This window comes from Mustela nivalis (assembly GCF_964662115.1).
Source record: "Mustela nivalis genome assembly, chromosome: 6".
Lineage (NCBI taxonomy): Eukaryota > Metazoa > Chordata > Mammalia > Carnivora > Mustelidae > Mustela > Mustela nivalis.
Genome location: NC_139025.1, coordinates 63,005,854 through 63,033,628, shown reverse-complemented (window position 1 = coordinate 63,033,628; position 27,775 = coordinate 63,005,854). Strand labels below are relative to the sequence as shown.

General features: G+C 44.3%; 1 protein-coding gene across 1 annotated transcript; it reads right to left on the bottom strand.

The window, feature by feature from the left end:
• Positions 1 to 220: 220 nt before the first annotated feature.
• EGLN3 (egl-9 family hypoxia inducible factor 3) lies at positions 221 to 27,716 on the bottom strand. The gene is made up of 5 exons (XM_082737843.1): positions 26,981 to 27,716; positions 7,078 to 7,197; positions 5,125 to 5,261; positions 3,096 to 3,169; positions 221 to 1,928 (listed from the first exon to the last, which is right to left on the bottom strand). Exons 1-5 carry the CDS (start codon positions 27,335 to 27,337, stop codon positions 1,897 to 1,899), a joined length of 720 nt encoding a protein of 239 aa, XP_082593969.1. The 5' UTR covers positions 27,338 to 27,716; the 3' UTR covers positions 221 to 1,896.
• Between the last annotated feature and the right edge of the window lie 59 nt (positions 27,717 to 27,775).

The window sequence follows — 27,775 nt, the reverse complement described above, 5'->3', positions numbered from 1 at the left end:
AAGCTGCTGAAGGGCAGAATTTTTCGTTGTTCTGTTTTTAGATTCCTAGTTGTCAAAGACCGATTCCAATAGGGAAACAGATACAGAATGACACTATGACCAAAACTTCCTAATACTCTTAGCCTCAATCTGTAAGTCAATGAGAGAGAGAGGTATATAAAAACTTCCAGCAGTCCTTTTTTGCCAGAGATGGAGGAAATGAATCAAACCATGAATACGCTAAGGTAGGAAAGCAAGTTTATTCAATAAAGTATTTACTGAGCCCTTAACGTGCCAGGCACTATTTTAGGTGCTGGGAGTACATTCCGTTGATTAAAAACATACAAAAATCCCTGTCTTCATTGTGCTTACACTCTAGAGAAAGAAAATGAGACAATAAACATAATAAATAAGTAAATTACATAGGAAGTTAGAAGGTGATAAGCACTATGAAAAAAATAGAGCAGTTGTGAGAACGAAGACAAGTCTTATCTGGGAACTTTCCAAAACCAGAAATGGGGAGTGTGGGGGGAGAAAGCTTCTTTCTTGGAAAGTATATGTATCTATAAATGACAAAAGAATATACTTCTGGCTCTTTCATGTTCATGGGATTTGTATGCAAGAAATTAATGGGAGTTAAAAACATGAGAATGGAACTGAAAACTAGGAAGACTAACTTTCATAAAATAGGTGCACAATTCAGGATTCTCGAGACAGTGGGACCTATGCTCACTGCAATAGTAGGACCTTCCCCATTTCTGGTAAATTCCATAGTTCTGGACGTACTGCCAACCACAGTGGATCTGAGAGTCAATTCTGTTGAAGAAAGGCTACTAGGGACAGAAAATAGCCTTCTGGGATTTTTTCCTTTTTTTCATTTTCCTTTTTAAAATACAACACACCATTTTTTAAAATTTTCTCATTCTGTTAAACAAGAAGGGCTCATTAAAAAGGAAAACTGGAATGCGGGAGCGCCTACATTTCCAACCCCACTGCCATTCTCAGACAATCCAAGATGCACACAGGTTTACAGTGTATTAGCAGACCCACATCTTTTGATACCAGCTCCCAGAGGCTATTGCCTCTGCAAGACCTACCAAGTGGGTTCTTTTCCCCTTTGCTTGAAATTCAAATTCCATTTCAACAAAGTAACCCAAACAACTAAGGTCTAGTTTTTGCCTTTGGGGAATTAGGTTCTCAACTAACAAATGAAAACAAAAAATAGATGGTAGATCACCTTTGACCAGAAAACTCTATTTTCAGCAAAATGGGGCACAGGCAGCAAATCCAGGTTACAGGACCAGGAAAGAGAGAGTGTCCACCCACAGGATACTTCTAAATGGATGACAATGACAGCAGCTCTTTCTAGAGGTAATAATGTCATTAGGTTGTGATAATTCTCCAGAAACCCCCCCTCCCAAAAAAAAAGCCCGGGATTAAGAATATCTGGAAACTGTTCAGATGACACAAATTTCTGTTTCCTGCTGTTAAGGCTTCATGAATGCCTCTCGGCATCTGTCGCCATTTTGTTTTTCTTTGCAAACCTCCTCCTTTCAAACCAGGAAGTGTACATAAAGTGCAAGTAAGAGTCGTTCCCTTGCCCATGCTTCCAGGATCTTGTGTTGGTAGCCAGTATTATGAAATCTATCAGTTCAACCGCTGGCCAGCTAGGTCGTCCGCAGGTATTTCTGGAGTTAGCAAATGAGTTCATCTGGCAAAGAGAGTGTCTGAAGGTGGATGCAGTCTTGGCAAGAAAACACAAAGTACCATACGTAAGACAGGGATGTGAATGACGCAAGCAGTAGGGGGGCTTCTTGTCACCAAGTCACGGAAGAGGCCTTCTTTGGATCTCAACTCTTCAAGAGATAGAAGGAACCATTACCAAAATGAATGAGGCCAGCGGATTTCAGAGCACAGTCAGTCCTCAGTGAGGGCAGATTCAGTTTTCCCTGAGTTGGGGGCAGAAGAGAAAATGAAGAGGGTAAGGAGCCAGATCTGATGAGTTTAATGCCACAAATGGCATCAAAAAAGCCTCCAGTGAACACCTTCCATTTTATAATCCAAAGCTGAGCATGATGCCCACCCCCATAGGACTCAGCACAATGTGTTTTCTTTGGTACCAAATGGGTAACAGGCAATGCTGCACATATCTTTATTTCAATCTTAGATTAACTTCTCTTGATTAATATGCCAATGACCACTGTAAGTCTTCGAGAGAAGGGCACAGCATGTAACATATCCCACGTTTAGGGGGCCAGAAGTTTTCCCTTCATAAACCAACATGGCGAGACCACTAGCAGGATGTTTCAGTATGACATATTTTGGGAAATGCTACCTTACAGCTAGAGGCAGGACAGGAATGGTGTTAACACTGGAAAGGACATATTCAGGTTGTATTACATGAGTGTCTGTAGACACAGTTACGGTCCCACACCAATATAATGCATTTAACCATTATAGCTGGGCTCCATTGTATCCCCTATGCAATGTGCCAAAATCATGGGCCAAACTGAATGTTATGTTTGATGGGTGAACATTAATGAGAGAAAGTTAACTATTTACTGTCACACAATCAGTGGACATTCATAGGGGAGGTCCTTTGCATTTTTTTCTGATTTTTCCAGCACAGCTAAGGCCAGGGTTTCAGGATTTAGCCCACCAAGATGTCATTACTTATGAAGCTAAGCCCCAGTCAAGACCAAACAGAATACAGCTGACCCTTGAACAATATGGGTTTGAACTGTATGGGTCCACTTCTACACATGTATTTTTCAATAAATACAGTGCAGCAGTGTATTTCTCTTCCTAATGATTTTCTTAATAGCATTCTTTTCACTAGCTTACTTTATTGTAATACAGCATATAACACATAGAACATATAAAATATGTGTTGATTGAATGGTTTATATTTAAGGTTTCCTGTCAACAGGAAGCGATTATTAGTTAAGTGTTGGAGAGTCCAAAGGTATATGAAGATTATTGGAGAGAGGGTCAGTACCCCTAATCCCATGTTCATTATTCAAGGCTCAAGTATTTATTAGAATACATAGACAAATGTTAAATAAAAGTCACAGACTGACCCCATTAAAAGTCACAGAAAAATTTCAAACACCTACTCGTTAAATTCCTGAATTTCTTTTTGGCTTCTGCCCTTTCTTCAGCATCAAAGTACCAAACAGTCATAGCATATCTGTGAAAGATAAGCAGATATAAGAAAAGTAGTTTAGAAATACTACCAAAAAAATAAAAAATACTTATTATAAATCTCACATCAGAGTCATTCATAAAGCCAACATTTAAAGTTCTCCCTATTATTAGAAGTTCATCCCAATTTTAATTTAAAATAAACTTCTCTGGTTTCAATTCTATTTAAATGTAAAAAAACACGTAAGGAATTCCAAGTATGAAGCAAGCATTATCCTGAGCAATGGGAATTCAAATGATCTTTGTGAATAAATCTGCCTCTTTCTCAAGGAGCTCAGACTCTCATATGGGAGACAAACAATTCAACGAATAATGTAACAGGTCAAGATGATCTACACAGAAAGGACTAGAAGGGAGCCTTTTTTTTTTTTTAAGATTATTTATTTATTTGACAGAGAGAGAGAGAGAGAGAGAGACAGCAAGAGAGAGAGAACACAAGCAGGGGGAGAGGGAAAAGCAGGCTTAGGAAGCCCGATGTAGGGCTCCATCCCAGGAGCCAAAGGCAGGTGCTTAACAACTGAGCTACCCAGGCACCCCAAAGGGAGTCATTCTGCTCAAGACTTGAGAGACCCAAGCTGGTGTGTGTGTGGGGGGAGGGGACACGGAGAAGAGGAGGTGACAGATGCATAAAACTTTGAAGAGCAAATTATTTAAACAACAGGCCCCTAAAACTCTTTTGACCTGCTTTCTTTGGTTTTGGATACTGAGGCAAGGATGCAACAGAATAATGATGCCCTCAAGCTTTCTATTGTGTTTCCACTAATTTGCTTTATCCCATCTATGGGATAGACTGTAATAGGAATCATTTCATGCATGAGTTTTCAGAAAGTTTCATTTTCTAATTATTATTAGCTACTGGAATTCCATAGCCCTTGATTTTTTTTTCAAGGGCTTCCCATCAACATCTGCTAATGTTTCTCCTGTGACTTGGGTGATCAAGAGATTGGGGAATACCGAGGGAATGCTGGCACAAATGACAGGGCCCAATTATCGTACCCTATTAAACAAGCCACAACCAGGCTCTGGGGGGAGAATCAGCTACCTGCTCACCTAGGGCGCATTCCAATTTGACATTTAATATGCAACACTGTGTGGGGCTCGGATCTGGGATTCCTCGGGGTGGGGGGGACACCTATAAATCTTAAATGCGATTCTAATTTAGTTAGGCTTGTTAAGGTTCAGTCATTATTCTACCGCAGTTGTCTCCTCCTGCCCCCAATTGCGATTCCCAGTTCGGACTGCATCCCCACAGCACAGGACCACCACCTGGTTTACAGCTCGGGCCATAAAACAAAGATAATGAAAGGTATATTCCGAAAGTAAGATTATATCAACAGTTTCTAGTCTAATACTAAACAAGTTCGTCATGTTCCCCTGAAAATCTTCTCATGCTTCAACTCAGGAAGGGGCTTTTAAAAGTCCCATTACTGGGACATGATGGGTACACTGGGCCCAAACCAACTTGAAGGGAAGGAAAGGGTAAAAAGAGAAAGAAGTCAGAACAAATTCCTCTTTTCTCAAGGTTCTCTCTCTGTTTGCAATAGGCAACTTATAAATTCATCCAGAGTTAACCATCAGAATTCCTGATATGTGATGACCAAAACTCTCTAGGTCTACTTCAAAGTTAGAGGGTTTAAGGGAGGAGTAGCAAAGGAGAAAGGGAAAAGCACTATGGGAAATCGAAAATCCACCATGCTCACCTAATGGAAAATTATCTGTTATTAGTTCCAGCTGACATTATGGAAAACAATATGTTAATTGTTCCAGCTGACCTAAGGAATCTAGTTTCCCCTTCAACTGTGATCGCCTCCAAACAGGTTAGCTATCAGCCTTGGAGAGCAGTTGGTCCTTCGTATGCATGGGACATGAGTTTAGAGACTTCTCTGGGAACTGGGTTTTATACAGAAGTTTCTCAGGAGGCATCATGGCTCTGGCTATTACCTGGTCGCATAAGAAGGCTGGACTTCATGCGGGTTCCGGCGGTCCGACCAGAAGAACAAGAGTCTGTCAAAAATGGGCTCCACATCCGCTATGAATGACTTCCCTTCTGGAAATATCCGCAAGACCCCTCCGTGTAGCTGAGGGCCACAAAGAAGATGGATTATTTCCTAGCCTCACATATAATTAACTACCAATAGTATTTCAGCCTCATCTGGAGACACTGCCATCTTCCAACCTCCAGTCCGGGTGTGCACTACTCCCAAAATTCTCCACAGCCTTACACCTTGTATTTCGTTTTATTTCCAACTTAGCTAGTCATCCTTCCTTATCCACCTCACATGGAATGAAACCTTCCTACCCCCAGTCATGAAACCCCTGGACACAAAATGGAGTGCTATTAGGTCCAATCACACAAAACGATCAGCATCTGAGTGTTTTTGACCTACAAAAACCCACTGGAAATTTCATAGGGTTCCATCTAATATTAAGAACGTCCTAGGACAGTCATCACACATAACATCCCCTTCAATTAGAATTTACAGCTTTCTTTTGAACTGCTCCAGCTCCTATGTGATCTCAGCAGCTGAAGTCCATGTTCTTTTTTCTGAACTCCGACTACCTTATCTACACTTTTTAGGACATGCATCACTCTCTTCCTTGGATTTCTTCTTAAAAACATGTACACCCATAGGGCACCTGGGTGGCTCAGTGGGTTAAGGCCTCTGCTTTCGGCTTGGGTCATGGTCCCAGGGTCCTGGGATCAAGCCCCGCATCAGGCTCTCTGCTCGGCAGGGAGCCTGCTCCCCCACCTCCTGCCTGCCTCTCTGCCTACTTGTGATCTCTATCTGTCAAATAAATAAAATCTTAAAAAAAAAAAAATATGTACACCCAAACACCTGCTGGGATAACCATATCAAGGTAGAAACCAGGCCCCACACATCAATGTTTCTGCATAGCACAAGGCCTGGCATTAACAGGCACTCATGTATTTGTTGCATGATTTCATACTTCGTGATTTTTTATCACTGACTTGATAACTTTACTCTCTTGCCTATAACACTATTTTTTAAAGATTTTAAAAGACAACTAAGGGATGTATTCCAGGCATGTTACCACAGAGGGGAAGAGACATCTGACTCACTGGTTTCCCAGGTTTTGTTTCCCTGACACCAGATAAAATATCCTTGTGCTTCAGGATGACCAGTATCTGCCCCAATGAACAGGAAATGGAGATGCAGAAGGTTCAAAAGCCAAATGAGCTTGAAAAGTTCTCTGACTTCTCAGACTCCTAAATCATCCTTAAGTTTCGGAAAGCATACAAATTCCAGACAAACATCCATAAGCGTGGAACCAGACTTCCTATCTGTATGTATCTATATGTTCAAAAATATAAAAATAAGCCAGAATGCCTCTGACATTCATAAACCATGGTGAGCCATGGCAAGCAGCCACCAATGAGACGGGTCACCCCGAGAGGGCTGTGTGGGAAATCTCACTTGGGGCCGGTTTTATATCCTACAGTTAGTTCTATTTTTATGGACTCTGTCAATGTTGCTGCTGGAAGGAAAATGTATGTATCTTATTGTACACTGAAAGTCCTATCAGCTCTGGTTTAGGCAAGAAAAAAAAAAATTGATGCCCCATTCCTGAAATAGTATATTACCTTCTTCCTATCAACCACCTTTCCCATAACCTAATAATGACCCTCTCCTACTACCCCCCTACCCCCCGCCCCCTCACCCCTCCCAATTAACTTCACATCCATTATTTTCATCTGGTCAATTTAAGTACTAACACCACAGTAGGAGACAAAAAGAAAATGGTTTAAAAAAAAAAGGAAATGGTGAAGTAGAAAAGAGTCATCCATGGGAATCATGAACTCCTCTTAAGCCATCTGAATTTTTTCCCTAGAGTTCTCTAGCCCCGCGCTCTACTCCCTTTATTCCACTGTACCTTGGCGTCCCAATTCTTGTTCAGATAGTAGATGCAGGTGATGCAGCGGCCATCGCCATTGGGGTTGTCCACATGTCGAACATAACCCGTCCCATTTCCTGGATAGCAAGCCACCATTGCCTGTGGAGACATCCCAAGAAAGCCGGTTAACAAAGCTGAGACACGTTCTCCCACTGGGGAACAGCAGAGTAATGCAATCTCTTTGGGTGCTATGTGACATTACAGGCAGCCGTGGGCTCCTTAACTGCATGGACAGTACATAAATCGAGATCCTTCGTCTTGTAAGATTAACAGCCAAGTCATACCTTTTGACTCAGCCCCAGTGGAAAGTGGTTCAGCAATATTCCCACAGTCCTAGAATATTTTAGACAGTAACCCAGCTACAGCATCATGAGGATACCCTTCTTTTCTCTAATCCTTCTCTTTGAAAAAGCAGGTTCTGGGCTCCCATCCTAGACCCACAAAATCAGACCACTAGATAATGGAGTTTAGGAATTATACCTTATAAGAAGTGCTCCTGAACCACCAAATCTCACCAAATCACCCGCTGTCTTAGAATAATGGCTAAAGATCCTGGCATTGACAAAGAAACAGGAACCAATCACAAGGAAGGAAAAGATCAGGCCTGCTCAATAAAATGATTAGGACAGAAAGGATCAGTCGGAAGGAAGGAAGCTGTGCCCCAATTTGTTACCACAGGCAGTGTAATCAGGTCCAATTCATAGATGAAGCCACAGAAACATCAGAGTATGTTTCTCAATGCTTGTCTTCTTGCCTACTGATAACTATCACATCAGACAGAGAAGTTCTTCTCTTCCTTTGCCCAGGCACTACCTGTATCAGCCAGGCGGAGGAATAAAGCAGAAAGCCATTCCAACAAATCCTACTAAAAATTACTATTAGAGAATTACTATTATGCAGGTACCAAAACTCTAATTGTTCCATGGGAAGATTACGGCAAGGAGTAGAAACAATGGGCAAAGCGCAAAAACTAGTTCTCTTCACAGGATACTGCCTTTATTCCTAAAATATTTTCATCGGGATGAGACATATGCAGGGAAGATACTGGAACTGGCAACCTAAGATGAGGAAAGGGATATTTTTCCTATTTTATCGGCTGATGCCTTCTTAGTGCCTAACACAGTGCCTGCCACATGGAAGGTGTCTGTTTAAAATGTGATTAAGTAAATAAATTAGCAAATGGCTCTGTCCTCTACAGAGTAAGTTTACATTCTACCTAGATCAACAGAGGTATCTGTCATCTTATTTTAAGGATTTATTTATCTTAGAGAGAGAGCACAAGTAGGGGAAAGGAGTAGAGGAAGAGAAAAAGAGAATCTCAAGCAGACTCCCTGCTGAGCATGGAACCCAACATGGGGCTCGATCCCAAGACCCTGAGATCAAGACCTGAACCAAAAATCAAGAGTCAGATGCTTTACCAACTGAGGCACCCAGGTGCCCCAATATTTCTGTTATTTTTTAATTTTTTCTAAGATTTTATTTATTTAGTTGAGACACAGATAGCATGAAAGAGAGCATGAGCAGGGAGAGAGGGAGAAGCAGATTCCCCTGCTGAGCAGGGAGCCCAAAACAGGGCTCAATCCCACGCCCTGAGATCATGACCTAAGTGGAAAGCAGACGCTAACTGACTGAGCCACCCAGCTGCCCCAAGATTTCCATCATTTTAAAAACTTATCCTCAAAATATATGTACTGATCAGTTGGTACTGTCCCTCATAAAGGGCAGGGCTGTTTTGCTGGTAAAATGATCAGTCAGGTAGAGGTCCAAATTAATGCACGAGCGGCTCAATGAATCAGCTTCCATGCTGTGGCTGCCAAGTCACCGTGAGCAGTAGCATGAAAACACTAACAAAGAGTGTCGCTTTAAAGGCATCACACACGCTGCATACTAGAAGAGTAAGGCTCAACAGTAACTTGGCTTTACAATGACCTTAACACTGAAATCACGTACCCCTCATGCACCTATCGATCCCCGTATCCTGCCTTTGACCATCTACAATGTTGATGTAATGTCATATCTTGGAGCTGACGTGAGGCTGTTGGCCTGAACCTCATCCACAAAGTGGAGTTCTGAGGCCACTGCAATCAAGATTTAACAAATGATGGTACCATCAAGCGAAGGATGGCTTGGAGAAAGCTGATCGGTAGCAGGCAGAAATGATGGGCCTGGCTGGGAAGAAGAGATAAATGAAGTCACCTATAATGACTAGGGAATTACTCATCCCTGGAAGCAGCTATTAGGATTATAAGAGCCACCACTGAGCCAATAATGAAAGTCACTTAAGCCACAAACAATTATAGGCAAGATTCTCTACCATCTCAGCCTCTCCCCACTGTGAAGCCCTGAAAAGAAGCAGCTTTCCGTCAATGCAATATAATCTTATATGCTTAAACAGCCCTAATCTACGGAAAAGGTCAGTGGTCTGGATGCCTGCCATCTGGTTCACTCAGCAACTAATTATGTGATCCCGGGCTTAGTTTCTTTTCTAGAAGGAGGGGCACAGGTTGAAGGGCCTCTGAAGGTCTGAGACTCCAGCTAAGCAGCAACCCTAGAAGGAGCGCCGGGGTTCTTCAGGGTGTTACGAAACACCTGTCTACCTCAGATGCAGTCTCCAGTAAATACTGAAAAAAGAGATAAAAACTCACAAGAGTACCTCCTTTACAAATATTTGCATCCATAAAACACAGACACACACCCAGAAAAAGAGCTAGACCCTCCCAGGGACTTATTAGGACAAAACCCCTAAGCGTCAGCAGAGAATCTGATTGCTTCGGGAAGGGGAGCAGAGGGAATTTTTCTGGCCAGAGCAAATCTTCGCCCTCTCTCCTGCTTTCTGAAGCCATAGCATCAAGTCTGAAACAATGGAAGGAAATTATTGTGGGCCTCAGTGGGCCTGTCGAAATGACACAGGCCAATTTTATCAGTGTTTTCTGGACGTGAGCCACAGGCGATAGGTCTTGGCTTGGGCATGCTCCCAGCTATTTGGTCTCTGATAGAGTCTAGAACCAGGAGGTAAGGATGTCCTGAGAAGCAAGGCTCCGTTCAGCAACGGGGCATGCATTTCTGGGCCAACTTGTGCACGGGACAGAAACAAACCCCGGAAACAGATGGGTTCAACTGCAGGGCGATTTAAGTCTCATCGAGGCTGGGAAGGGGTTTATAATGTATAAAGGCAGAGAACGCTTCGGAATAGTAAAAACGGGGCCAGAGCACTTGAATGATCACAGGATCAACATGCCAAGCAGTAACACTGGCACTGACCAGGACGACTCATTAATGGCAGACTCTTTATTTGCCAAAACTTCCTGACTAGATTGATACCTGAAATTTATAGAACTTTAGTGACATGTTAGCGTGGCCCACAGCAGTCCATACAATACAGCCCTAGATTTGCATTCTTGGATGTGCAAATGAATCCCGTGTCCCCTTATGCGTTCATCATTTCTTCTTCCAACCCCGCTGTGCCCCACAACAACCCACCACCACCACCCCGGAAGCCTTTCCAGAGCTCTGTAGCAGAAGGAAATGAGTGGAGGGGTGAAATCCTCCCAGGCTGGCTCTAGACCAGAGACAGGTGCTCCAGACATCTGGGTGGCCACATTCAGGCCGGGACACATATTGTCTCCTCAGCAGTGACAATCATTTTAGACCCCTAGGTGGAAAGGTGATACGTCTGCCCCATCAGCCTCTGATTAGACTAGCCACTTCCTTAGGAACGACCTAGATTTTTAGAGAAACATACCTCACATAGCTCATGACTTTGGAGTCAGATTCACTAGTATGACTTGGTCTTAAACAAGTTATAAAGTGGCCTTTTACGTAAAATTGAATGTAGCACATCAAAATATTAATCAACTCATTTTATTCATAAAATTTGCAATCAATGTGAATCCACTGTAAAAAATGTGTCAAGAATAGCATAAGTTCAAAGCTGCCTGGCTGAGTGACCTTCAAGCCCATATTTTGGTCCACTGCCAAATGCTAGACCCCTCTCGTTGCTAGATAGAAATACCAGTCAGTCTTTGTAAGGATTTGCTTTCAATTATGAATGCCCTTGAGCACACACATACATGGAATAAAATGCAACCAAAGTAAAGGATAACCTGTACTTAACCTCTTCCTACCTCAGTTTTCTTATCTGTAAAATGGGCTTATGAGGACTAAAGGAGTTAAGCCCTGTAAAATGCTGAGCTCAAGGCCTGGCATACACTAAACGCTGCTTCTTTCACTATATATTTAGCTATTCCCCTCAGGCAGGGCTTCTGAACATCTCCCCTTTAAGGATCAGATTCTACTTAAGTACTCTGCAGCTTCAAATCCAGGACTGGCTGACTCAAATAGCTTTGGTGCTTCCAAGTAACAGAAATGACTGAAGCTAATCAGGAATATAATGTGTGACCTCCGGAATGTGTGCTCTGCTGCCTACAACCAGGAAATTTGCAGGTCTTTGCAACGAAGGCCCAGTGTTCCAAATCCACAGATTTTAGAAGACACACGGACAACCGAAGCAGATCTGCATATAAACTCTCTTGAATGGTTTTTAATCCCAATTTTTTAATCAAGGTCACAAAAAATTACATCAGGCTGTACTCTGAGGTCGCCGTCTGTGGTCTCCTAAGAAGTCAAGCTACTCTGGGACAGCTCCTGAGCTCCAGGGGGGCACTCCCCCATCTCTCCTCGCCCAGCTCAGATGTACCCCATCCAAATGCAAGGCCTCATCCTTCAATGCCATCCACATCCCATGGGCCTCCTCTGGTCCTTCCCCCATGTGGGCTCTGGACAGGGTCCTTCTTCTCTCCACCATTAGACAGTTAACCACACAGAGAACTCGGGTGTGAAAAGACTTCAGAAGAAATACAGGAGATGATGTAGCTTTGTTAGCTTGCAAAAATAGCCAAGCAGCTCACCACAGTAGAAAAGGTAAGAGTTCAAACTTTCTGGCTAGAAATGGGTCCAATTTATAGATGGGTGACAACCGCCAAGGCGATAAACCTGCCAATTTTCCTAGTCAGATCTGAGCCCAAGGAGCTGAAGGCTATACTCCCAGGGTCATTTTTCTGGGTGCTTGGAGTTCAGCACATATTTAAACACACACATTTTATGGGGACAGTGAACAGGGCAGTCCTCGGGCTGTATGCTTTACATCCTGTATTCACAGAGGCCCCCACTGAGGAAGGGGTCCCACTTGGTAATTCAGGACGGGGTAGGGGGAGTGTTAGTCCCTGCAACAAAGACATTAGCTCTAAAATTGAAGTTCTCCTATTTAAAAAGAAAAGCAAAAATTAGAAGTATTCAAACTGCTATATGCAGGTAAACTATAAGAAAGGCTAGAGAGAAACTGGAAGAGGCATGATCTTTCCAAGTTTTATTCTTAAAAAAAAAAAAAAAAAAGAAAAGAAAAGAAAGAAAGAAAAGAAAAACAAGACAAAACAAAAAACTAAAGATAAATTAAGCCAAAATGTCATTTTCCATGGTTTTCCACTTGGCTCTGACAAGGACTGAGAGAAGAGAACTACAAAAATCCTTTGCAAAGGCAAGGAAGTTAAATCCAGAGGACAAGAAAGCAAATGGTGGGATTACTCCATTAGCCTTTCCTCATATTCTTTCTTCAGGAGTATGTAATCTTCAAGGACCCGCTCATGGGACCCACTGTTGTCACTTAAATTCCTACTGTACAATATTCATAAGGCATCTTTGCAAGATAAAGGCAACCATGTGCGGCTTCCTCCAAGAGTTTCCAGAAAAGTCACTCTGCGAAGTTCACACTTCTGACAGTTCTAGCCTTCATCTGAAATTGAACAACCACCAAAAAAGCAAACTCTCAAGGTGATGACGAACCGCTCATGCACATAAAAAGTACTTTCGAAACCTTTTACACTCACTCTAACTTCATCCAGACTGGCATGAAGAAATTAGTTGTAGATAATGTAGGCATTTTTGAGAACAAAGCAGGAAACTCTGCAAACTGTCACGAATTATCTTGGCATCTTGCTTGTTGTCTATCTGGTTGGTTAAGAGCAAACCTAGCTGTTTCCTTCCGCCTAGTGCTTCTAGTTAAAGACTTATGTAACAAAATGAGGAAAAAATAGGAAATATGCTTTTGGTGGGCAATAACATGAGCTTTCGCCAACTACCTACCATGTCCCCTTCCCAAAGTCTCAGTATCTGACCAGACAATTCAGAGGAGTCAGAACACCAGACAACTACAACCGTAAGTAAGTAATCCTTTCAGCAAACCTCAAGTTGTTCATTCAAATGTTTTCTGCTATTCTATTTCTATAATGAGAACCACTTCTGCCTTCCTCATTTGTTCTAAATCCACACTAAAAATACCTCTTCCTGGAGTGCCTGGATGGCTCAGTGGGTTATGCATCTGGCTCTTGATATCAGCTCATCTTGATCTCAGGGTCCTGAGTTCAAGTCCTAAGTTGACTTAAAAAAAAAAAAAAAGGAAAGTAAAGAAAAAAGAAAAGCCTCTTCCTGAACCCAGAGCACTGGGACAGAAAACCTCACCTTCAATTTACAGCAATAATCATCATGCCCCCCCATGCATGGATTTTGTTGAAATGCAAGAGCACTGGTAATTCTGAAAATGAAAAGTAATAAGGCCAAACCCACTCTCAGCTGCTCTGATGATGAGGGTCTATCCACCGCTTTCAGGTCAGGTGAGAGCATCGTGCATGTGAAGGCAGGGAATTTACCATCTTCACTTGAAAACCTGTCCCCAGGTAGACTTTTCCATCCGTGCCCTTGTTCAACTCTACTAAGAATTTGGTCCTAGCTCTGGAATCATCCAAACCACCACCAACTACCCAGACTCTAGAACCTTCGATTTAGTTTTCCTAGCTCAATGACGGCAGTTTTACCAGATGCCAAAGCTCCTTGAAATTCTTCATTAAAGAGTTAGGTTCCCACCCTCACCCCAGAAATGCACGTGTGCACACACACACACACACGTCTGCATAAAATCACAGGGGATTCACACGCCTGTAAAGTCTGACTGCACTATATCAAGATTCTATTCCAGGGAATCCTGCACTTCGTGCATGAACTTGAGTGAATCACTCTCCCTGGAGAGACCGTGGAAACTCTGTGAGGCCAAGAATTTCAGAAACTATTGTCATTCCTTTCTGAATTGTGGTTAATTCCTCTCCTTGGAGAGGATTCAGCCAGAGCTCTGCAATTAAACACAGTAAACACGCTGGGGAACATGGACATATCAATACAGGCTGTTTGGGTTTGGAAAGGCAGCCCTTCCCCCCAAGAGGCCTGGCTCCCGGCCAGCAGGGTGATGGCTGAGTGACAGGGCTACGTGCGCTGCGTGAGGGTGGCAGCTAGCCCACGCCCGAGCACACCGCAGGGCAGACTGCGGAGGGAACCGGTAGAGGACAGCCCTCCCCCGGCGCTCCCCGAGTCACCAGAGAAATGTTTTGAATAAGGGCTTCCTTGCACTTATGAAATCAGCAACAGTCAGCCAGACTTAGGGTGAAGGACATTAAGAGAGGCGTTTAACCATATCCTTTCCAATGCCTTTCTCCACACTTTAACAGCTGCCATTTCCTGAGGACCTGTGTAGCCAGGTGGCCCTCTGGGGTGGCACTTTCCACGCACCATCCTGTTTCATTTCCTGACCATCCCGGTCAGCAGCAGCCTTGGCCAGGAGTCCCTGCCCCCAAGTTCTCAGTAGAAGTCATTAACCACCACACCCCCCATCTCCAAGTTATCTTCTTTGTATAGAAAAACAAATTCATGACTAATCCTTAAGGCAATATGGGGGTAGGGACTCACAATATTTGACTTCTTTTGATGTTAGAAATAGGCTTATCAGAAGAACAAAACTTTACCTGCAGCTCTCAGAAAGGCTCTGAAAATAAGAGAAAACAAGAATATTTGTGGTTGCAGGACTCAGAAACTAGGCGTGTCTGTCCTTAAGTTCTCTTCAGCCATGAATCCTCAAATATGTTAAAAAAAATCATAACTCAAATATAATTGGGAAGACAAGATTTTATAAATGGGTAATAAAAAAAAAGTTACCAGTCAAAACACATCATGAAAAATGCCTTGAAACAATCTTAAGCCAAGAGAAACCAGCCAAAACACTACCTGCAATTCTCTAGGGATACTGCAGCTATGCGAGAGAAAATAAAGTCAGATTATTTTCTAGGAAGCCAGATCTTATATTTTCATGTGCCCTTCAACACCTGGCAAAATGTATCAGCTCAGTTAAAGAACTGACACACAGCAAATAAGCTGGAATTAGAACTTACGACATTGAGGAAACACACTGATTTACTGAACATTCTGTATAGTGCTTACTACGTGCCTGACACTGATCCGTGTGCTTCATGAATATTCCCTCACTCAATATTCATAAATAACCCCATGAGGCAGGAGCCCTCTTCGGGTCCATTTTACAGATGGGGGAACTGAGGCACCAGGAGTTTCGTCTAGCCAAGTCACCCGTTTGGGGAGAACAGAGATCTTCAGTTCTACTTGAAGCTTTTAAATCCCTCTCACCCTTGCCTAACACCCATTCCATAATCGTAGAAAACTGTAAAGGGGAAAAAAAAAAGACAAAAATATGAAAAAGAAGGGCACTCGTATTGAGTCTGTGAATGAAAGCTTCAAGGCAGGAGAGCGGTTAACAGAAGCACAGGGTAAAGGAGACTGATTCACTCCTGGTGGAAAGCACCAGCTGTCCACAGGGTCTTTGCTTCAGATCCTCCCACTGAAGGGCAAACTCACGCCCATTTTAAACCCGGGGCCCCCAGGGGCTGCTCCCAGGCCCGGGGTTCCATGGGAGGAGGTCAGCATCTCGGGACCTTTTCTTGTTAGCTCAGGTCAACACCCGCCAAGGTTTTCACACTTGTTTCAAAGTCAGAAGATAAATGACCAAGGAAAAAAAAATCTTCAAGGAAATACAAAAGTGTTTTGTCAAAGGAGAGGCACCTGGTAAACACAAAGGAATGCCAGAGATGAGATTAAGCTGTCCTTACTCACGCGCCGAGCTTGCTCAGGAGACAACTCCAGCAGTACGGTGTCAACCAGAAATCACTGTACACAGAACTTTCTAAAAACCATGTTAACTACAATACGTTGGCTACAGGCCCACTGAAGCCCAGAGGAGGGGTGAGACCCACAGGGGTAACTTAAAGAAGAAAGGAAAAGGCTCCTCTAAGAGCAAAGTATAAACTATTTGGGGGCGCAGTAAGGAGACTAGAAATAAAGGGGTGGCTGGCTCTGAATCTAGGGGACAGGGATCATTCATTTATGTGTCCCCGTGTTCTTCTAAGACCCATACAAAGCCCCAGTTTATAGCGGGGGAGAAACCCAAAGTAATTCATGGAACGTTGCAGAACTAAGCATGGTCCTTCTACCACTAAACACCACTTCTAAAATATCAGGAAGCATTTGTTAACTGAAACAAGTGCTCTTATTTCCAGGGCAACCGCTTCAACTCCAAGATAAAGCAAGGAGGTGGATTCTCAGATGACTCTCCTGACTTACCAGATGCAGACTCAAACCTTTAACTGGGGATTCAAAGGCCTCCAACGCAGAAGGAAGAAAAGGCCAAGCAGCTGCTCCTGCCAGCCCTTCTCCAGGTCCTATCATCGATTCCCATCAAGCTGGATTTGCTTGTCAGCTTTTCAGCCCACCCCCAAAGAGCTCCTCCAGTCTGCCTTCTCAGGTCTCCCATGGGGCAGCCATCCCCAACCCTGGTGGGCCAGAGACCATTCTAGGCTTCCGTGTGGGAGTCACAGGGAGCACAGGCAGTTAGCATCTAAGCCAGGCAGTTGATGCGTGTGGTCTGTGCTCATTCAAAATCATGAGGGGCCTGTCCACCGTCCTCGTGGAGCATTCAGCTCCCACTTCTTGCGACACTGTTGGGACACATGGAGGGCAGCCACACCCCGCAGTCCTTAACCAAGATTCTCACCGCCGCGCCCCCCCTCCCCCGCCCCCGCCATTTCACAGAAAGAGGGGGCCATCAGTTCCAAGCTGCACTCCAATTCTGGCTCTAGAAAACTTGTTTACTGATACAAACAACAGAAAGAAAGTCCTAACATGTTCACAGGTGGTGGGTTTTTCTCAGAAATCTCCCAGATGAGCCTCACGTGCTTGTATGTTTTCGTCTTAGCAAAAAATACACTCAGATCTGAGCAAACGACTGAACTCTAATTTTCTCACGAATAGGGAAAGTGTAGGAAGATACAGCCCCACCCCGGTTCAGCCTCCTCTGATTCATTTCACTGTTTCTCCAACTTGAGCAAGTGTGAGAATCACCTGACTGATGAGGTCTGGGGAGAGGCCCAAGAACTTGCATTTTCGGCAAGTTTCTAGATGAGGCTGATGCAGCTGACCCAACCACCCCACTCTGCAAACCATGGCGATTCTGTGGCCAAACCAAGAGTTTTTGAGCAACGCCTCCTCCTAGACGGTGGAGAGTCACCAACCACCGGCGCTTGTTCATCTGAGGAGGGTGGTGGGTACCCGAAGGAGGTTGGTAACAGCAGGAAGGGAGAGGAATTCCTCAGGCAGTTTCTGGCCCAGGCTTGGCAGTGTGATTCCTAAAGCTGGCAGGAAACATCCCAATTTTAACTCGGTGGCATGGCTGAGGATTACTGTCATGTCAGCGCTGGAGTGTGACCGCTGGTAGGAGTTGCTTCTGGAATCAAATAAGAAGTGCTGAGAGCACCCATTTGCCCTCTCAGATGGAAATTCAGTCTCAATTTTCATTTAATTCCCTATAATCCCGGAGGCAGAGAAATAGTTATCATAGCCATGGTATAGATGAGGAAAGCAAGGCTCAGAAAATAGGCTTGCCCAGAGTCAAGGCGAGATGAATGAAAATGTAAAATAAAATGCCCATCCTAGGGTCTAGTGGTAGGTACCAACTAAATAGAACTTTATATATATATATTAAAAAAAAAATCCATCTCATTCATAAAGAAGTGGAGATGGAGGTCCTGAGACACCACTTGCCAGAAGCCAGGGCTCGAAGCTCACGGTCCGGGGTTTTCTTGCTTCCCGGCGCCAGACCCGTCCAAATGTGTGAGCTGCCAAGATCTGGGCGTGACCCCGGTACTTGCTGGGGCCAAGAATAAAATTTCACAACTGAGGGGAAAAAAAACCTCATAAAGCCAAAGTCTTGTCTTTGAGATGCTCCTTCATAGCATGTTAATATAATAAAATATTTAAAGACTTTGACATCAAATTAGGGGCCACACTGCAGAATCTTTTTTTCACCTAACAAAATATTTATAGCTTTTCTGACACCCTGACATCCTTGGAAATCAAAGTTCCTTTTGAAGATAATGAAATTAAGTCAAGCACCTATGAATTTTAAGAGACTATTCTGAGGCACTAGAAGTTTCTTTCAAGCTTAACAGTCTCTGCCGGAGTCTGTAAGTAAATGGAGGGTAGGGTAACTAAGTAAGTAAATACAGGTATGTCTGTAGGTAGCAGGGAGGCTTGGACTGAGCTACCCACAGAGTTCTGGGAAGCAGGAGGGACAGCTTCATGGAGAAATCACTAAGATGGATTCTGAACAGTAGAAGACAACAGGGACGCTCAGTGTGCCTGGCAAATCAGCTTCCAGCATTTCAGGGAGTGGGAGGAAGAAGTCGGTCATCAGGAGATTAAGCATAGTAGGGTCAGATGGGGTCAAATGGGGTCAGACACGGAGGGCCTTAAATGACACGGTAAGAAGTTTGTAGCATATACGGTAGACACTGTGGTGAGAGCGTGGTTTAGTCTGCAGAAAGCATGGAGATGACATGATTAGTGTTGGGTTTTGGACTACTTACATTCCGGCAAAACCACATTAAAATCACATTAAAATGGATCACAGAGTGATAGTTCGCAAGAAACAAAGGCAGGTGATTTATGGTTAAAATAAGGCTCTTTAAAATAATTCCCTCCTCAGGGATTCCTACTAGGAAAGCAAAACAAAATTTAATTAAAAGGTTTGAAGAAAAAAAGACAAAACCTGAGGTTCCACAATGAACCTGAAACAAAACAAAAACAAAAATCCAAAACAGACCAAGTTTGAACCAATAATATTGCATGTTCCTGCCCGAGTGTTCGATATTTTGTTTGTTTTTAAAAGATTTTATTTATTTGACAGAGAGAGACACAGCAAGAGAGGGAACACAAGCAGGGCGACTAGAAGAGGGAGAAGCAGGCTTCCGGTCGATCAGGGAGCCCATGTAGGGCTCGATCCCGTGAACCTGGGATCATGACCTGAGCTGAAGGCAGCCACTTAATGACCGAGCCACCCAGGTGCCCCAATATTTTGTGTTTTAAAAAAGGTCCTGAATAGGCGGTGCCTGGCTGGGTCAGTCACTAGAGCATGGGACTCTTGATCTTGGGGTTGTGAGTTTGAGCCCCACGTTGGCTGCAGAGATTCCTTAGATGATAAAATCTTAAAAGAAATTATTAAAAAATTAAAATGAAAAATGAAAAGGTTTTGGGTTTTTTCTTCCCCCCACTCCAGTAATTCAAATTAACCTCCAGAACAGTATGAGTCCAAAAGGAGCCATCCAGAAAAAAACGCAGAAGCACACACACACACACACACACACACACACACACACACACACAGACTCCCTGTCAGTTCTGTGTGGAGCACCGAGCTCTCTCTCAGGTTTAACTAGAAAGACAGGAGACATAGGAGAGGGCATGGAATGAGGGGCACAGGCAGAATCTTTGTTGTATGTGTTGTGTTGTGTCGGGAGAACACAGAGCAAAGCTCCCAGAGAAATCCAGACTGTTTAAAACCGTAGGTCCTTACCACTTCCAAGCAATGCTCAAAAGAATATTATCCCCAACACTTCAAAACAACTTCACATTCCCCCAGCAGAACCAAAAATAGATGTCACTGACACCTGGAATTGAGTTTGTCATTTTGCTTCCTTCCCAGTGAAAAACTAATCAAGGCTACCATCATATTCTCTGATCCTTTGTAGCTCGGAACTTTCTAAATATGGTAATAGCATTTTGGCCTCATTTTGGAAGGAAAAATAACATTTAGTATGAAAAAGGCACACTTATTCCAGAACTTGAGAAACACTGATCACTCTATCTCCTGTAAGATGAAAACCCGGCATGGCCTGATAAGGAGGGATTCCTGTGCCACAGAGCAGGAGGGCTGGCCAGCAAGGAGGTACGGACTGAATCCAGTCCCGGATCTGAAAGCCTGCATTATACGACCAAACACCCACAGGTCCGTAAGGCTGGGATCAAGTTGGGGGAGGGGGTGAAAAATACAACCCTCAGTCCCTCCTGACTCACCAAACCAAGAATAGGAATGTAACCCACAGATCATGATTGAAAGAAGATACGAAATTCAGGTAAGTGCCACCCTGGTTTAAGATTGAGATAATCAAGGGAAACAGGGTATAAATTCTATGTATAATGAACCAAGCTAACTAATCTCTCTTGGCAAACAGACACAGGGCTCTGAATGTGAGCCAAATCAACGGCTCCTGGCCACCTGCCAAAACCGAATTCCTTAGGCTGGCATCATAAAATGATTTGTCTGTCGCATTTACAATTCCAGTGCCTCTGGATTCCACTACCCGCTAGGCACCCCTGGCAGGGGCCCAGCAGAATACATCTGAACTATCATTACTGTCAGAACGTCAGCATTTGACAAACACTAGAGGAAAACGACACCCATTTCTTAGAGGAATATTACTTAACAACTATGAAGTGATACTACAAAGGAATGGTCAAATCTGTTGCTGTAATAATGAAAAAAGGAACGAAGAACCTTCTCCCTGGAAGGTTACCTGCAAAGCCTAGAAGGCTAGCCAGCAAACTGCTTCCTGGGTGCTCAATAGACTTGGGTCGAAATGTCACTTAATGTACCCAAGGCCACAAGGGTGTGCCAGAGGCAGAGGTCTTGCCAAACGGAGCAAATGTGGCCCACAGGCGAGGTCCTCCACGTTTCATCCTGAAGGGCATGGCGCTGGTGCCTGGAGATACTTCGCAGACGCCCTCCACTCCTGCTGGGTTAAACCACCCCACCTTAGAGCTTCGGCAGAGAAATTGTCTATACATGGTGTGTCTTCGGAATGGTGTTGTAACATGCAAGGCTGCTTGTTATTTACAAATTTGAAATTTTTCTAGCCAGAGTCAGGATACAGGAAGAAATTTACAAATTTTGCCCGAGCTGAACAAGGTCAGAAAGGGAAATAATTCGTGATACCCAAAAGTCGAGTGCACATAATTCCACCTAAGAGTGTCTATCAATTTTAAGTCTTCACTGTATTTTAAATTCCCAAGTTGCATGCTGAAGTGGCTGAATTAACCTAAGGACCCTGTTTCCTAGTCTACCTGACTCACGAGGCCAGCCCCTCTCTAGAACACCTTTCCTTGCTCCAGCCCAAGGCACACCCTAATCCCTTCCCCATGGCTTGCGAAAGAGCTCATCTCTCCCAATATAAAAACACCTTACCTGCTGACTGACTGACGAACAAGATAGGTGTGATTTCTCATACCTCTCTAGCTCTAAAGACCTCTTATGAAAGGTCTGTGTATTTCTGATCATTTAAATTTTAAGTACATTTTGGTCACTTCTCATTTTAAGTAAACAGAGAAACTGTTGAGAGCCCAAAGAAGAGAAACAAACAGGACAAATCAGTGAACAAGGGGACTGTTTAACCAGAAAAAGAAAAAGCAAAGTTGGTGACAACTATCTCACCCTCCTCCGTTTTCAATGTACTTCTTTTTAGGTAGTTTTTTTGTTTTGTTTTGTTTTTTACATTTTATTTATTTATTTGACAGAGAGAGACACAGCAAGAGAGGGAGCCCGTGCTGAGAGGAAGGGAAAAGCAGGCTTCCCTCTCAGCAGAGAGCCTGATGTGGGCCTCGATCCCAGAACCCTGGAATCATGACCTGAGCTGAAGGCAGATGCTTAACGACTGAGCCACCCAGATGCCCCTCTTTTTAGGTAGTTTTATAATCACTTTCCACATCCCTTTGCATATCCATGTACAGGTCCACCACAGTGCAAGACATTTAATGTGTTGTGAATAAATAAATGAAGCTGATACCCACTGATTTGCAACTTCAATGCAAGCAGGTAAGCTGTGGTGGAATGGCCAGGGGCCCAAAACTGAGCAAAAGAAATTATAAGGTAAATGCGTGCACGTACATACACACACACACACACCAAGTCTTTTTCCTTGCTCCTAAGTGTCATTCAACAAAATTCACCAAGAATATTATGAAAACCCACCCAATGGTGAAACTTGCTTTCCTATCCCTGAGGTTGTAGCCTACAAATTATTTCATTGAATTAATATCCTTCCTCCAGGAGTTCAATTATTTTGAAATAAAAACCTTTTCTAGACATTCTTCACATCCCTACTAGAAGATAGTCCAGTGCTTCAAACTCAGTGACTCTCCCCCTAAAATATCTTATTCACAGACAGACTTTTAAAGTCTTAATTACAGAAACACTGTGCATGGTACATGGTGTCTAGTCCTCAAACACCATGCTCTAAGAACTGGACCTTTCTTCGGCCCTGGCAACTGTGGTTTCATATGATTATACATTCCCACTACCACCCCAACCCAGACTGACAGGTCCCCAAGACCAAGGTGAAACCCTCAGACTTTCCTCCAGAGAATGAAAACAAGGATTCTAGAATGTTCGTCAAGTTTCTGTTGATTTCAGACTGAGGCTGAGGTGGCCATTGTGAGGCAGCCATCTTGAGCCAGATGCATGGAGAAGGAGCCAAAGCTAGATGGTAAGTAGATTGGGGCAGAATTCAAGAGCACACTCAGAGAAGCAAAGATGAGGGCCATAAACCTTCAGAGAAAACAACTAACACACCAGCTGTCCTTTGGACTTTCAGGTTCCTAGTTCATGGCCCCAGTCTTCTGTGAACCCTGATCGCATTTCCTGCGTTTGGGTCCCGAGACATATCCTAATCTTTGACGTATATTATGCCATTTTTGCAACCATGAGAAGCGCCCCTGAGGCAAAGATATTCCCGATATCACCGAAGAATGGTGGGCCACAACTGTCAGTGCTCAGCTGGAGAGGAACAGGTCTACTACCTTGCAACACATTTTCTTTTATTCACAACTTATTGCTGAGTCATCTTTTGTCTGTGCTGCTTCAGGAGGGCTGATCTATCTGTTCACAATACAACTCCGGTGACCCCACTGTCCAGAACTACACCGGGCAGGGGATCCTACCAACCAACCTTGTTAGCGAACACTTTCCCTGCAAATAACAGAAGGAAAACATTAGCCCAGCATTCCGCTTTCTTCTTCAATGCTTAGGTTTTTGTCTTTTTGCTGTTTTAAGCTTGAGAATTAATTGAGTGGGGACTACGGGATCCTACGATTCCACAGTACATGGGAATGGAAGCTCTATAAGGCAGGGTTGATGCCTGTTTACCTTGGTGTCTTCGGGCGCTGCAGAGCACCCCACACAAAGCAAACGCCCCTCAACAAATCAAAGGGCGAAAAGGAGAACAGTCAAGAACACAAACCCTGGAGTCAGATCTGGGTTAGAATTCTAAATCCTCCACTTACAGCCTCGTAATATTCACCGGGGTACAGAATTCCACTAAAAATTTTATGTACGTTATCTTATTTAATACTCCTTCCCCCCAAAAGCTTTAAGGTATTATTACCCCTCATTTTACACTTTATGAAAAGTAAACAACTTACCTGAGGCCACAAAGTTCCCGAGCCCATGCCTAAGTCCCTAACACCTATAGGATAAACTGTGGCTTACCATTCAATTTGCGACCTTGGGGAAATGATTTAATCACTCAGTTTGCTGAAGACTGTGATTCTGAAGGCTAAATCAGATAGACAGTGTTTATAAAGTGCTTAGCACCGTGCCAGACAGGGCAAACAGCTCAATAAAAAGTAGTTATTATTCTGAAAGTGACTAAATAGTGAGCCTACAGTGAGATGCTTCAAGCAGGAGAACATTTGGTTCCATAAATTACACGTTCTCTGGAAAACAGCCATTTCCAAGATCTAGGCAGCCAAAGCAAAAGGAGCAAATTATGACCACTGTTTATCTTGGATGGGGTCTGAATTCTCCAAAAGGGAGTAATAGATAAGAAATCTCTTGATAGCCTGGAAGCAATGACCATGCTTGAAGTTAGGGGGCGCCATGCCGCTGTGCATTTTAGGAAACTCCTTCCCCAGAGGGTCTCCAGCACCCTTGGATTTTTCTCCAACAAAGTGGAGAAAGATAAATTCTGACTGGTAACACCTTTTTTTGGCAGTAAGGAGGAACCCTTTAACATTTCTTTCCAGTCTCTTTCACAATTTCAACTTTAGGTCCAACATATATATATTTCTATTTTATTCCCAGTGCCTTTGTTTTTGCTTTTGCTTCATTGAGATAAAGGGCATTCTTGCATTATTCAATGACCTTTAAAAGTCTAAGGGGAAAAAAGTATTTAATTAGGATGAGTGGGTTAACAGATAAAACCCCAAGAAATATTAAAAAAAAAAAAAAACTGTTGCGACCACTGAAAATGGGTCATGGGAGCAAAAATCACTACACTGACCTCTATACCTCATATACATGTTTGAAATTTTCCATAATAAAACCTTAGAAATAACTTTTGAAGATAAATGTATACATCCCACCTTTCAAAAATTTAGTTTCTACTCAAAACCTGCTTGGAGGATGCAGCTGGAAACTGGGTTTACATCACTACTCTGGGAAGCAGCATGGAGTAAGGCACTCAGATGAGGGAAGAGAAAAAGTTAAATTAATGTGAAACTACTGTAAATCATGCTTTAATAAGACCCAAGGCCACAAAGCTAAGGACAACTGTATAATAGGCCAATCAAGCCTTTTTTATTTTTGACTCTAATAATCCAGTTGGCCAAGGAATAGCCCAGCCTAGAGGTGATTTTTCTAAAGGACTGGAATGAAGAGCTCTGTGCAAAAACAACCAAAGAAAAGCTGGAGATCTAGCTAGGGACAAAACATGTATTTCTCTTTTCACTTCAGTCACCTACTGAAAGGGTTAACTGAGAAGTTATTTGTTCTCTCCAGAAGAGAATCTATAACTGAAGAATCTTATCTAGAGATCTTTCTTTTCCCTTACCCAGGCGTGCACAGTGTTTCTCATTCAATTTGTCGAGTCAAATTCTAGCCTACAACCCTAGCACGGACGGTCCTTTAAGTCACAGGTAAATACAAACACCTAACTTTCAAATCTGTTCCTGACATCTTTCTACCAGCTACTTCTGCCCTCCCTCTGAGCAATGCTGGGGGTAAAATCTTAGCACCTGAGCTGAAATGAAACTTGAAAAACTGATAAGGCAGTCATCTGCTCTTCCAGACTGAAGCAACACCCACTTCTGCAACACTGAGGCCGGCCCTTTCCCCTCCCCATTCCGGCCCCAGGGAGGCAAGGTCACTCTGTGCAAAACCAAAACTAACCGAGACAAATGGCTTTCTAATCACCCAAACGATAAAGGAGCAAAGAAACACTTCAACGTCAACCTTCCAGAGTCCAGGTAACCGAATTTTCCCCAAATCAAAATAAAATTTAGAAAGCATTTTCTCCCAAGATTTACTTTATTTGTGTCTGATTAGTAAGTGCTCACTGACATTCTATTTATGTCCTGCCGGCTTGAAAGGCATACAGCAATGTGTTTTCTCAACAACTGGGTTCCCCCACTCCATCCTCTTCCTTTCCACACATTTCCAGTCTTCACCACTTGCCCTTTATTTAAACTGTCCTGATCTATGAGAGAGATGAGACGATAAGGATATGTTTTATCAGAGTCAGTCTTGAACTGAGAAATACTACATGTATTGTTGAAGAATAGTGCGCCTTTCTTCTCGTGCTAGCACACACTTGCCTCACTAGTGTTAATGTAAAAGTTTTCCATAGCTCCACGTGCCCCCTGACCAGTCCACAATAAAAGGGCAAATCACTCAGAACTGCCACTGGAAAATGGCAGAATTACCATCTGTAGAAAAGACCCGAGTAGCTGGACTATCCGAGAGTAAGGTACACAGACCAACATCAGGGTACCACAGGGCCCCGTAGTTCTGCCAATCTACCTGTAAATGTTTCCAAGATAAATTACCACCCAGGGAGTCACTTTTGGCCCTGTGAACAAAAATAGGGATTTCTTTCCCAAGGTGTACTCCCCATCACTTAACTAGCTGTTTTCAGTGGATCTTGAGAGTTAGGAAAGGGAAGGTGGTGGCGGTGTAGGGCTCAGCACCAGGAGAGAATGAATGTTCTAATCAAGCAGTTGATCTAGGAGCGTCCTGGGCGCAACAAGCCAAGGGTACCTCTCAAAAGGGAAAAGCAGCTTTACTCTTTCATGGGGCAACTTTCTTCCCACCTGCCAAACTCCACACACCAAATGCCACACTAAAAAATCACAACCGTCTCCAGAAGCCTTGAAGCGCGCTCTTTTTTTCAAAAAAGAGCTCTGAACACCATGAAGTACAACAGTAGGTGACTTTCAAGTGGCCATTTAGCAGCATGAATTCACACGTGTCTCAGATCACACACAATGTTTCCAATAACCTGTCCCTCGTCTGGACCTTGGAGCACATTCACGTGTTACAATCAGACCAAAAAAAAAAAAAAAAAAAAAAAAAACAGAGCTTGTCGGTTTCGCACCACCTACCGGACCCATTATTTCAGTTAACAGAAGGTCACCGTAACGACACACCTGAGTCCCTCAGTCTGGATTTTTGCTCGAAGGAGGGGTGGGGGAGGGGGAGGCAGACCGACTGCCCGCTTCTCAGGTGAAAAACTAAAGTTCACTCGCAGCCCCGAGAAGCCAACAGACCGCGGGCTCCGCAAGTCCCCAGTCCCCGCGGGCTACAGCGGCGGCGGGGAACCCGCGCGCGTCCTACCTTGGATCTTTCCTTGACGTAGTATTTGCCCAGCCGGCTCCCGCAGTACAGGACCAGCCTGTCGATGAGGGACAGGAGGAAGCTGATGGCCTCGCAGCCCTCCTCGTTGCCCCCGATCCACGTGATCTGGTCGCCCCGCAGGTGCCGCTTGGAGACGCCGGCGCGCGGCCCCGCCAACTGGCCGTCCCGCAGGGCCCCGTTGCAGTGCAGCTGCTTGACGCGTTCCAGGACGCAGTCGCCCACCACCTCGCCGAGGAAGTTGTCTAAGTAGCAGAAGCCGACCTCGTGCAGACAGGGCACGATGTACTCCAGGGCGATTTTCTCCAGATCCAGCCTCATGATGTGTCCCAGGGGCATCTCGCCCTCAGAGCCGAGCTCTGGGATCCCCAGCGTGCACGGAGACCCGGGGCGACCGACGCGCGCGCGCGCGCGCGCAGCCGAGGCACGGGGAGCGTGGCCCGGGGTTCAGCTATCTGAGGTGGCCACTGTCCCCGAGCCGCCGCCGCCGCGCGGGGGGGAGGGGAAAGTTGCTCTAAACTCTGGAGGAGGGATCCCTTGAGAGGCCAGTGGGAGTTGCGCGGGGCTCCACGACCCGGCGCCGGACTGGCCCAGCGAGGAGTCGGAGGGCCCCTTTTGGAGATGCTGAGCCACCACTGGTGCCGCGGCGGCCCCAGGCTGGGAGAGGCTGAGGTCCAGCCCCCAAGCCGGCGGACTCGGCGCGTCACGGGCCCCGCCCAGGCCCCGCCCCGGGCCCGCCTCCGGGACAGCCCTCCCCGGGCCCGTCCCCCACCCGAT

Bases quoted from the DNA above. Each gene is read 5' to 3' on its own strand.
- EGLN3 (XM_082737843.1), bottom strand. From the start codon at position 27,337: ATGCCCCTGGGACACATCATGAGGCTGGATCTGGAGAAAATCGCCCTG. The intron at 5,262-7,077 runs GTACAGTGGAAT...TGTGGCCCTCAG, and splicing joins ACAAGAATTGGGACGCCAAG to CTACACGGAGGGGTCTTGCG. The intron at 1,929-3,095 runs GTAGGTGTTTGA...CCCCCAACTCAG, and splicing joins GAAATTCAGGAATTTAACGA to GGAAAACTGAATCTGCCCTC.